This window comes from Sciurus carolinensis, chromosome 14 (assembly GCF_902686445.1).
Source record: "Sciurus carolinensis chromosome 14, mSciCar1.2, whole genome shotgun sequence".
NCBI lineage: Eukaryota > Metazoa > Chordata > Mammalia > Rodentia > Sciuridae > Sciurus > Sciurus carolinensis.
In genome coordinates, this window is record NC_062226.1 from 65,349,255 (window position 1) to 65,361,945 (window position 12,691).

The 12,691-nt window shown below is 41.9% G+C and overlaps 1 protein-coding gene across 1 annotated transcript in view; it reads right to left on the reverse strand.

Moving 5' to 3' along the window:
• Window positions 1-6,913: 6,913 nt before the first annotated feature.
• Slc1a1 (solute carrier family 1 member 1) overlaps window positions 6,914-12,691 on the reverse strand; it is a 75,658-nt gene continuing 69,880 nt past the window's right edge. Inside the window, exons 11-12 of the mRNA XM_047525216.1 lie at window positions 11,931-12,065; window positions 6,914-9,080 (exon numbers count right to left, since the gene is read on the reverse strand). Of these exons, the coding sequence (XP_047381172.1) occupies window positions 8,834-9,080; window positions 11,931-12,065 (382 nt within the window). The 3' untranslated portion in view covers window positions 6,914-8,833. The remainder of the gene's footprint in view (window positions 9,081-11,930; window positions 12,066-12,691) is intronic.

Sequence of the window (12,691 nt, forward strand, 5' to 3'; positions counted from 1 at the left end):
GAACTCCTCTGCATGAAAGCTCATTTGGCATTGTGTAAGGGAAGTTCATCTCAGGCACATGATGACATTCTCCCAACCCTGACAACCAAATCGATTTCACAGTCTTAGTCTTGCATAGGTCCACTGAACTTGTATTCGCCAGGTTCCTACTGTGTGCTCAGTGTAGTCCTGGAACCTGTGGGGTAGCAGAGGTCGTGCTAGGGTTGTACAACGCAACAGGTACCTCCTGAAGTCTCCAGACTTACTGGGGCAATAAGATAGTCAAGTGTGACTCTCAAAAAGTCTTGTAAACTTGAATGTCTTCAGGATCAGGCAGGATTTGTGACTCTTTAACAGTGGGGTTTGAAATAGTGGTGAATCGTGGGAACTAGAGAGAAATGGGCATGGTGACACCTATCCCCCCACAGTCCCACAGGTTGCTTGAATTCCTCAAATTCAAATCTAAAATAACGAGTCTCTGTGGCCACATAAAGCTGGTATGAAGCTGTGTCTTGCCCATAGCTGTCAGTTCTGACTCCTGTTTAAGAGTATGAAATAATGATGTTGATTTCAGTGATATCTGTGGAACTCAATTTCAGTCCTTTGTAATCAAGTCTCATATTGATTATAATAAAATAATAATAATAATATAAGGTAATATCTGATTAGATACTAAGATACTGTTGTTTCCCAAGATTCTAGGAGATAAGAAACATTGAAGTCTTAGGGCTTGAGGGCCCTGAGGGCCAAGAGTGTCTTGATTTTGAAGAATAGGAAGAACAGATGGAGAAGAAGCGTGGAAAAATGAGGCAATTGTGGAGGGGAGAATGAAAGATGTGTGTATCGAGAAGGAAGTGTGCTCTAGGGATATATTCCAAAGTGTATTAAATATTAGGACTCATTTTAGACTTTGTACTATGGACATTAGGGTTTGGGAGTGAGAAAGTCAAGTATTAATCTGACAATCTTGTTTCGGTAGAGACTGGGGACAGGGAAACTCTGAGAAAGCCTTCGAAGAAGTTGTAAAATTTGGTGATAGAACCTGAGTTGGGTGGGAGGTCACAGAAGATAAAAGGATTGATTCAGTATTTGGGGTGGAAAGAAATAATGAGACAACTTACTTTTAATAGTGTTTTGAAGCCTATGACTGTGTGTGTTAGGGGCAAGATTTGGCTCCTGTCAGGAAGAAGAGGGTAAGTGAGGTGGCCTGGGCTGAACTGTGAAGCCAAGGTTGAACTATTAAATTATTAGAAGTGAAGTATTGATTAAAAGAATAATTGTCCTGCAGATCCAAGGATACAGAGTCCTTCATTTTGTGAGATTCAAATTCTTCATGCCCTGAGGCAAGATGAACTCAAGGACTAAGAAAAAAAAAAATAGGAAGTCAAATAAAATCTTTTTGTAGGGGGTGTTTTCATGGTCTTTTTTTTTGGCAGGGGGATAGGGAACACTTGGAATACTAGGGAGTGGGATTGCCCAGAGGCAGAATGGATAGCCCAAGGACAATGGAAGCCTTGTCTTGGATTTAGTTTAGTTTGTTTTTTTTTTTTTAATTTCCTCTGAATCTTCTTTTCTTTGAATCTTTCTTATTATGAAAGTTCTATTGTTATAAGTAGAATTTAGAGGATCATCAAAATACAAGTCGTCTGTTGAAGGACTACATGGGAAGAGAAAATGAAGGAACATACCATGTCAGTTATTCACTCTGAAGGGGGTCTAAATCTTGGGTCAGCCACTTCACAAAGAGGCAACATTGCTCACTTCAGTTCCCACCTGAAGCCCAGAGCAGAGGGATTCAAATAAATGCACTAACTTCTATAGACCTGCCTTACAACATCTACCCTCTTGGAATTCAAAACAGGAAGATACTTGCAGGGGACATAATGAAGACTTTGAAAACACAATATTCAATTTAGGAGAAACTTAAGTAGAAATTTATGTGGTTGATATTGAGTAAAGATAGTAGAAAGGTCAATGGAAAATGCCCAATAGAAGTTGGAAATGAGAACTGAAGTTTGACCAAGAGGTCAGGGCAGGAGAAACCAAGGGTGAAATATATTACATTTTGTGGATTCACATTTGTGGTATCATCTGTGTAAAGTAGTTGGAGTATGGTATTTGAAATCATGTTGATGAGTGGATTTCTGGTAGAGTGTAGAGACCATTGATAGGAAGCTTGTTCACTCATTCTACAAATATTTGAGGGTCCCCTGTGTATTTGGCAGAGACAGAGATGAGAACCACAGCAAGGGAGCAATAGCAGGAGGAGGATACAAAGGTGACGGGTCAGAAGTGGGGAAGCCCCTGGTGATGTCCCTAAAGCCAAGGAAGAGAACTTAGTGGAATATGAGCTAATCAACAGTGATAAATGTTGCAGAAGAGTAAACATGATAACTGGGAAAATGCCCTTTGGATTTCACAAGCAAGGCATTGGTTACCTTTCAGGAGAGCTGTGGGGGTGGAAGCCAGACTGTGGGAGATGAGGGTGTTATTGAATGGGGAGGAAATGGAGGCTGAGCATGAAGACCAGTAAGCAACCCCCCATATTTGTCAAAATAAGGAAAAAGAAATAAAGTTTCAGTTTTCATCCTGATAACCTTCCCATCTTTAGTCTGGAAACAGGTAGGACTTCTTGGATGAACTGGGTTTTGAATGAAGGATTTAAAGGTGATATGAGGGAAGAGTGATATGATGAAATGGTGTCAGCCATGGAGGAGGTGAGGTCAGGCCACAGGGTGACAGGGGATAATAGAGATATTTTGATCTCTGCTAGAATGGGACGACAAATTTGAGGGAGTAAATTGGATCATAGCAAATGAAATGCCGTCATTAGAAAAGATGAGCAACTTTTAATGAACCTTTTGCTTTGTAGGCATCTTTGAAACTCCATATCTTGATAGCTACAAAAAGACTTTGGAATAATGTTTGAGTCCCAGCTCTTTGAACTTGGATAAGTTACTTAACCTTGCTAAACCATAGTTTCCACATTCAGAAAACAAAGGGTAATATTACTTGCTCAATAGGAGCATTGAGAAGAACAAATAAGAGTATGTATGTACAACATCTTGTTCAGTGCCAGGACTTGGTATTAGCAATGATTCTTCCTTAAAATTTATTTTGTATTTGTCAAGGTATATTCGACGTGCAAAAAGCTGCACATATTTGAGTGTAAAAATTCATGAGTTTGGAGAGAAGTATACACTTATAAAGCCATTTCCACAGTGAATATCATAAACCTGTCACCTCCAAAAGTTTCCTTCCTCCCTCCCTCCCTTTCTTTTATTCGTTATGTATTTTTGATAGGAAGACTTAACATAAGAACTACCAGAATTTGTAAGTATACAGTACCATATTGTTAACTATAGGTACCATGTTGTAAAGTAGATATCTACAATGCTGCTTTTTTGTCTTGAAAATTTTGGGCCATCCCAGATTTGAGTTAGAATTAATATTCCAGCACCTGTGACTCTCTCTGCTTTATAATGTTCAGTAAAGAACATTGACACCAGAGCAAGACTGCTGTGCCACCTTATTTTTTGTGTGATTTTGGGCAAGTTGCTTAAATTAACCTTTCATGCTGGTTTCCTCACCTGTAGAAAGGAGATAATAATATGCCCACTTTATGATGCTGCTGTGAGTTACATGAGTAGTTATTTAGGTGGTAGCGCTTGCCACATCGTAACTGCAATGCCAAAATTTGTCAAGTGAATAAAAATCCTCTGTCTTTAAATTTTTCCTTCTAGAATCATGATATTCCATCCCCTTCTGCACTCATTCTGGCAGGGAGAAATCTCACTCGATGCCTACAGCTATTAGGTGTAAGGTCAACATCTTAAGTAAGGACCCTTACTTGCCTTAATGTCATTTCTCTGAAAGATAATGATGCTCCAGAATAGAGTAGGTGGTTGTCTGTCTGGGATGATCTATGAGTGAACTTGTCTTTGGACCAGAAGAGCAGACTATGGATCCTTGTAAGCCCAAGTCTGCCTTGTTTCCATGTCTAATTTTTTCATCAACTGCAGGTGGCATGTTTTCCTGACTTAACCAACCTCTCTGGACCAAGTCTTGCTTGGGTTTGTGTGTGTTTAATGTGAAGTTGACAAATTCTTTCTGGCTAATGGAAATGGAAGACTAGCTGGGAAGCCCTGAGAGATAAAGCCAATTTGGCATGCTAGGAAGACAGAAGTGTTGGGGAGGGAGCAGCCAATGCACCTTTTGGGCTAACTGGTATTTCTTTTATTCATAATATGAGTTTACACAGTAGCACTTCTCTGACATTGTTGTACCCACCCTCTTTCCTAAAGACCTGGACCTTTTGCTATCCTCAGATTCAGGTTTTTAGGACCTTATTTCCTCACTTCAGTCGGTTCAAACAAACGTTTCTGCTGGCCTTTTATTATTCTTGCCAAGTTAAGTGATGACCTTGGAAATACAACACAAGGGCTCTTTAAATGAACATTATATCTGCATGCTGGCTGGACAATCAAAGTCATCTTTAAAATGTGTGTGCCTTCAGCATTTTGTGAGGACAGGGGGTGCCTTCTCTCTAGCCACTATGTTCCTGGGATGACTCAATTCATTTCAAACCCATCTTGCCTTCACCTTGAAATGTACCTTTCTACAGAGTCCCAGAAAAATAAAGCAAATCCTTGCCTATGTCAGAGCTCCAAATCCTCCTGACTTCCTTTTGCAGCCCGACCCTTGACTGTGAAGGGCCTACATGACAACCCTATTTTGCATTCCCCAGACACCCAGAAGTGAAAGAAGAGAATGCAGTGTCACAAAAATAATGACTTTCCTGAGTCATGGAGGAATGGCAGCTACCAGAGTCTCTAGTCCATCATGAATAAGCAGTTTTTTAAAGAGAAAATGGGGTTGGCATTCAAACACTACTGCTTAGGGATTTGATTGATTCTGTATTTTAGTTCCAGGATCCTTTACCTCTCTTTTGAAACACAGTACTTGTGCAGGTCAAACTTCTAGGTAAAATCCTGATGGTGCTCCATGGGACTGGAGCCTCCCAGCTCCAGGCTGGTGAGATCTTCTAGAATCCAGTGGAATGTCTTTGGAAGAGCCATGGCTTTCCTTGCCCACTTTTCCAACTAGAGTAATAAAAAGGATATAGATGTTTATTTTGTAATTAGGGCCACATTCTCGAATTGCATCAGTGACACTGCAGTAGCAATTGTAGTTGCACCTTATGTTAGCTGTCACTGTGACAAAGTCTGAGATTAAGAAAGGGTTTATTTTGGCTCATGACTTTGGTGATTTCAGTACATGGTTCACTGACCCCATTGCTAATGGGACTATGATAGATGAGGTAGTATATCATGGCAGGAACACGTGACAGAGGAGGCTGCTCACCTCATGGTGGCTAGGAAGCAAAAAGACAGACAGGGAGGGGGCCAAGGTTCCAATATCCCCTTCAAGGCATGTTCTCAGTGACCTAACTTCTTCCCACCAGGCTCCACCTCCTGAAGTTTCCACTACCTCTCAACCGTGCTGCAGGCTGGTGACTAATCCTTTAGCAAATGGGCCTTCAGAGGACATGTATCCAATCATAGCACATCTCTATGGATATCCATGTAAACGGAGGAGGAGGGCAAGAGTGTAGGCTATTTTTTTCCTCCCAGGGGCTAGGGTACAGGGGTAAGATACTAATAGGGTCTCTGCTAAACACATCACGTACATTTTCTCATTTAATACTTAAAGCAATCTCCTGAGGCAAGGACTGTCATTCCTCCCATAGAAGAAGAAATCAAAGCTTAGATTATTGGCAAGGGTCACAAAGGTGAGATGGAATCAAAACTGTATGCCCACTCATTGTGTTCCATAGTCCCCTGCTGGGCAGCTAAATACAGAGTATCAATCTTGTTACATGGCATCTTCTGGCATCTTCTAGCGCTCTGCCAAGTCTCCTCAAGACCATTTCTTCTTTCCTGTTGTGGCAGGGAAAATCCTTAAACATCTATGAAGCCAACACCACTGCTGGCCCACTATTCTATTATAAACCAAATACATTCCCCATAGCTATTCTTAGAGATTTTTTTTTTCTGTTGTAGATAAACACAATAACTTTTGTTTATATTTTATGTGGTTCTGAGGATGGAACCCAGTGCCTCACACATGCTAGGCAAGTGTTCTACCACTGAGCCACAACCCCAACCCTAGAGGTGTGTTTGAAATAAAAGTTCTTGTACCCAGAGGGCTTCCAAAATTTGTTGAAAAAAATAGCCATTTGCCAGAGCTAATGAAAACATCCTCTGTCCCTGAGTATACTCTGGGCAAGATCAAAATCACATGGAGGCTGCTCAGGTGCACCAACTCTTCCAAACAAATCTCCTGAGGACTTGTGTTGTTAGGTATTCCCCCCATGATGCAATCAAGAGAAACAATCCTGATTTCCCATGGCCAGAGAGTGATAAGCATTCATATACTGTCATCTTTCAGTGGGGCCCAAGGAGCTGCCTGTACCTTTGATGTCTATCACATGAGTCCACCATGTCCTACAGAAAAGAGTCATGATTCAAGTGTTCCATAAAGGACAGTGCCATCTCTTTAAAGAACACTCTGAATCCAGCCTTTAGTAGTGAGAGTTGTATTTCAGATGGCAGGATTGGTTCCTCCTTGAAACCAAGTCACCATCCTCTTGAGATAAGCCTGTTTCCTATTAATTTCCAATAAAAGTCTACATACATCTCTGTCACAAAATATGAGCACAGCTGTTTGTAATGACACTGTATCTCAACTATGTTACCCTTACTGGTTGACATGAAGGTTAATATTCCCTCAAGCAGGCTTTTTCATTTTGGGGTTGTTTAAAAGTTTTGAGAACACAATCTGTACAATTTAACTCAACTGGCCACATCTCCACCTTCCCACACCCACCTGGGTAAGATAAAAGAACAGATACAAGGAAGGAAAAGGCAGGGAAGAAAGAATGAGGGAAATGTTTATTGAGACTGAAATGGAACACTGTTTCTTTTGTGAGTTAACAGCACAGTGTGTTAAGAGGCTGGTTACAACTCCAAAACAAGGATGACCCACAGTTCATGAACAGCTCTGCCAACTCCAGTGCCACTAATTGGAGCTACCTGAAAAGAGAATTGAACCATTCAGCCCAAAATACATTACTGATTCAACTCCATTTATATTTAGATTTAATTCCTATAAACAGTACCAATAGTTTTGCATTTTAAAATTCACATTGAATTTCACTTTGATGTTTACATGACAATTTCAGTATCATTTTCTTGTAGATTTCAGATACAGGTGGTCAATACTATTTACTTTCTGCTATCTTTGGCACAATTTCTGGTTTCTAAAATATAAAAGCACATGTTTTAAGTTGGTTACACAATATTGCAAAACGACTATTTTGGATCTATTTCTGTGTAAGTACAAGTTCATGTAAGCATTATTTACAAGATGGGAACTAAAGGACAGACTTTAATAAGCTATCTTCCTTAATTAGCAGAAGAATGACAAGCAAAGGATTTTAATGAGCAGGGCCAAGATTACTAGTTAGAACAGTCCTCTCTGGAGGAGGAGACAAGTGTCATAGGATGGAAGAATTTCCCCGGAACCACTGATACCAACATTCATGTTGTGGGATTTACTTTGCAAGAATCCAGGATAGGGATGGCTGTTTTATGCAAAGTGGTTTGTTCAACCTATGGAATTTGTATTAAAATACAACTTAGCTGGTAGCTCACCACTGTTGCCTGGGCCCTGATGGATACAGAAATGCAAGGGCAGCAAAGTACTGGCGTTTTTAAGTGGGTGTGAGTGAACTTGGAAGGATGAAGCCTTCCAGGAAGATAAAAGCACGTCCAGTCTTCTGGAACAACACCTTTGCACATTATCTTGTAGAGCACTGATCTGGATTCCCTCCAGAAAACTCAAAAAGCCTGCAAATTGTAAATGAATGGTTATGCTACCCTGGAGTGTCACCATAATACATTTCTGCTTTAGGGCTGACACACAGATGTGAAGTGATAGAACAACATGACTTCTTATTCTAGTGCTCCTGAGAAAGGAGTTCTGATAAACCCTGAAGCAGACCTGTGTTGGAATTGTTGTTATTATTCAAGTACAAGGAGAGTTCCTTATTTCACATTGACAGTTTAATTCTGATCTCTGTCTTGTAAATTATATGAAAATAATAAATATATACATATATATAGTTCTATACTGAACACTGGTTTAACAGTTACCAGCGTCCCAATACAGTACATTGAATAAAGAACCCTTCTCCCTTCTCCCTAAATGCTATGCCCATGTTAAAACTGTTATTGCAGAACTGTGCTGGTCTGTTTCGTTTTTTCTTTTCTTTTCAAGAGTTTCTTTGAAACTGGCTGGAGATGAGTTCGAGATGGACAATTTGGCACACTGACCATGTGGGGTTGTTTAGATGCATTAGAATCTATAAAAAGTGAGAGGTTAAAGGAAATTCATGCCAATAGAAAGCCTGAGTAAAAATTTGTAAATGACAGAAATTTTTAAAAACCCAAAATCACTGATCTATGCATGAGAAAGCAATTTCTCTTCCACATCTGTTACCGAATTCCAAAAGTTATTACTTCATACACTTTCAAACCTTGTCTTATAGAAATTTTAAAATGTAGATAATACAACTTCCTCTTAATCAATTTTCTTTCAGCTTACCCCACCCCCAAATCCCAAAACCCAGAAAGCAAAGGCTATGAAGCCAAATATAGAAAATAATCTGGAGGTCTGTATATCAAACTACATGTATAATTGACCATCAGCATTTCTCTTAATGTTTGAATTCGCTAAGAGGTGACTCTCATGGAGATGTCCTTATCACTCCAATCATCTGGAGCCGAGGGCTCTAGAACTGTGAGGTCTGGGTGAAGGAGATGGTGTCAGACTTGTCTACTGCGAAGCCTCCATTGATATAGGACTTCTTGGTGTCTGAGTCTTCGTTATCCAGTATTGTGGATTCCAAGGCAAAGGGATTCACAATGTTGACTTCAGATGAAACGTCCATCTGCTCCAGCTCCTTCTTAGAGAGCTTTTCCACAATGCCAGTCCCAAATGCATCACCGAGGACATTGACCATGGTCCTGAACCGGTCCCTGGAGAAGAGACAGGAGAGTCATGCAGAGGGCCCAGATTTCATTTTCCTTTACCACTGACTGGACAAAGGAAAGGACCTGATATGTTTGGTTAAGATTTAATTCAATGCAGAAAATTCTGTCTTCATGGCTGGCTGGCTAGAGGTACCTCAGGTCTGGGGCAGAAGGGTATTCTAAAGTCACAGAATGAACTAACAGGATCCACTGGGTCTGTGCTCCCAATAGGTAGCAATGACTTCCATAAATATCCTGAATTTCCCTTCTCTTCTCCCAAAGAAACATGAATAGAGTCTCCACAGATGTTTGGAAGACTAAGGGAGACTCAGAACTCATCCAGATTCAATGCAATTGACAAATTGTCATCATGGGTTCTCTTTTGGCTAAGTTGAGAGGACTTGTGCCTCTCTCTCTCTCTCTCTCTCTCCCCCCCCCCGCCCCTTGCCCTCACTTCCTCCCTAGTGTACTTGTTTCTTTACCAAATGAGTTTGTTTTATGAGTAAGTTATGAGTAAGCTAGAAGGAACATAGTAGAGCACAGGTTCAGAACACACAGGTCAGCCCAGGAGTGGATTCTCCTTGAGGCAACTGCAGCCAGTCCTAACTCCTGGACAGCTTGGAGAAGAGGCTGGTGGTGGGAAGGTCTGAGGACAAGGCTACTGGGAAGGAGAGTATCCATTTTGACACTGGAGCTTTGATGGCCAGAACTGTGTACATAGGTATTCCTGTGAAAATGATACCTGTGGGAAGGAAAAGGCCAAAAAGGTTTACACATATCCACTCCGCATGCCCTTCTGCTATTTAGAGCAAGGCCGGTGATTGAACTGGCCCTAGTTTCTTTCTTTCTCATGACCTCAGATTGGATCTTTGGTTCATCTGGCTATCGTGGCAGTGAAGGTCACTGGTTTCAAGAAGACTTAGGGGAAGGAGAAGAGGGCAAACCCATCATCACCAATGGAAGGAAAAATCAGTTTGCCTCAATGGTGGGGTATTTTTGCAAGAAGGCATGATTTCACTTAAGCCCTAGTGAATGCTGAGGGTGCCCTGGCACAGCTTCCAGGCCAGATGCAGGGTTAGGGACCCACCTGGAATGTCTCTGCTTCCCTTTCCTCCATTGCACCTGCAGTCTATGAACTAAGCAGCACTGGACTCCCCAGTCAGCCCCACTGGCTCTAAGTAAAGGTTCAATGTGGAGATTACACTTACCCTGAGGCTCAGGGGATAGAGCCAGACCTAGGTGCTAGAAGACCAATGCACAGAAGTGGGCATCCAGGATAAAGCGAGGAGCCAGGCTATTTTCAACCTGAACTTTGGGGTCACAGTGTAATGAGACAAGAAAAATAATAGGAATTGCTATAGTTGTGTGTTATGTAGTAATAATAAGTTGCATTTGGTATTTGCCTGGACTTGTAAAACTAAAATCATAAAATGCAGCAGGCGCCTGGTGACAAAATTGCTGTGTGGCAGGATGATACTCCTGAACAATGTCAATATGAACTTTTATCTATGATTTGAGTGGTGATTCCTAGTCTAGTCATGTTCTCGTCTTTATCAATGAAGACCAGAGCATGACTGGGCTGAAAATCACTAATTGAACCCCTGGACCCTTGGAGCAAACTGTCAGCAGCACCATGACCAGAGGACTCCACATCACTCTGTCTCTTGACTGCCCTGGCTGCTGTCCCACACCTTCACTGATTGCCGATTGACTGTTGTCACCGAGACTGGACAACTAACCACTGCTCCAGTGACAACGACTACCATCCCAAACACCCAGTCTCCGACTCATCAGACATCTGAGTTCATCCAAGGACACCCAAGGAGCTGAGAGAGGCTATGGCTGAAAAGAATCCCTCTGGTCTTATTGACTAACTTCTTGGCTAAGAGACATTGCATTGAGTAAGTCCATGGGGACTGGACTCTAGGTGAATAAGGGGTGAATCTTTAATGTATTTGTTACTTGCTATTATTAGGAATGTTAAGTTGACTTGCTATTATTAGGAATGTTAAGTTGAGTGTGTATTGAATGAATAAAATCCACTTGTTGGAACCAAACTCAATTCCTCTCTTACTGCTTGCGACACACAGAAGGCACATTCTCAGTCACGTGTTCTGCTGTATTTCGTGTGCATGTGAGAGAGAAAGATGGGGGGGGGAGGGAGGGAGGGAGGAAAGGAGAGAGGGAGAGAGGTTGTTTGGGGCCTTAATGGTTCAATTAATCTGAATTTTAGCAATGAAATTTGCCATATTTTGAGCATGTACTGTCTGCTAGACATAATTCTAGATAACTCACGTGAGCTCACTCAGTCAATGGCAGAATTTCTCCCATCTCACAGATAATGTGACTGGGACTCAGAGGGGTAAGGGAACTTGCTCAAGGTCAAAACTAATAAGACACTGGATGAGGATTCAAACCCAAGTCAGGCTTACCCTAAAGTCTTTGCTCACACCCTTGCCTCTGTCATCTCCAAAGATGCTTAATAAGATGCATAGATTTTGAACCAGGACATTATGGAAAACCAGGTTGGGATAAGTCAGAATGAATAGGGGCCTTTGCCTGGCTCTTCACCATTTTATCCTATGTTTATCTTCTTCCACACCCAGCTCCTAACCTTGAGTATCACCAGGTATAATGAGGTAATGGGACTCACTGGCTTAAAATCACTACTCTACTTGAAGTTAGGAGGAGTTAATTTTTAAGCATGTCATCAGATGGCCTGGTCAGAGGGAAATTAAAGCAGCAACAGATGGCTCATTAGGCAATCTAAGAGGGGATGATGATGGACTGCATACTGTGAATGGCTAGGAAGCTGCCTGCTCATCCAGTCGAGGCAGGGCATTTACTCCAACTCACAAGAGCCAGTCAACAGCGACGATCAGGGTGACATCCTCAGCAGGCAGGCCCACGGCACTCAGCACGATCACCATGGTCACCAGCCCAGCTTGGGGCACACCAGCAGCTCCAATGCTGGCAGCTGTAGCCGTGATGCTGTAGTCAAAACACACCAGCAGAAAGGAGTTAGACCCCCAATTTCTCCCCTTGACATCCCTGGCCTGAAATGGTCTCCATGGCTGTTACTGCTCTGCCCTGAAATTGGGCAGTCAGAATCTGCTATCTGTTAAGCACCAGCTCTGCCTCATTATAGGATGAGTGCAGCAGGGGACTGAGAGAAGTGTGATACCAGGTTCAGACAGGAGGAGATGTGGCAAGGACATATAGAACAACTGCAGGAGTGGCACCAAAAATGAGTTATTCAGGAGGAGGGCAAGAGTTTACCAACTGGGGTGTTTATAGAAGATTTTATCTACCTATCCACGCATCCATCCAAAGTAAGTTCTGGGTACCTCTCTGTCTGCTTTCTTCCTCTCTTCTACTCACCTTCCCAGTCATATACTGAACATCTAATATGTTTCAGGAATTTAAGTTGCCTTGAAGGATTAGTACAGAAGTGGCGGGGTAGGTGGACAAATGGTGGCATTTTGAGTGCAGCAAAGGAATAAACGATTGTTAAGCAGGTTTTATGTACTTTCTGGACATCGCAAGACTCTTGTCTCTCAGAGCTTTCAGGGCACTGAATTGAGAAAGAGCATGACTCCTGTCCAAGGTACAAGTAT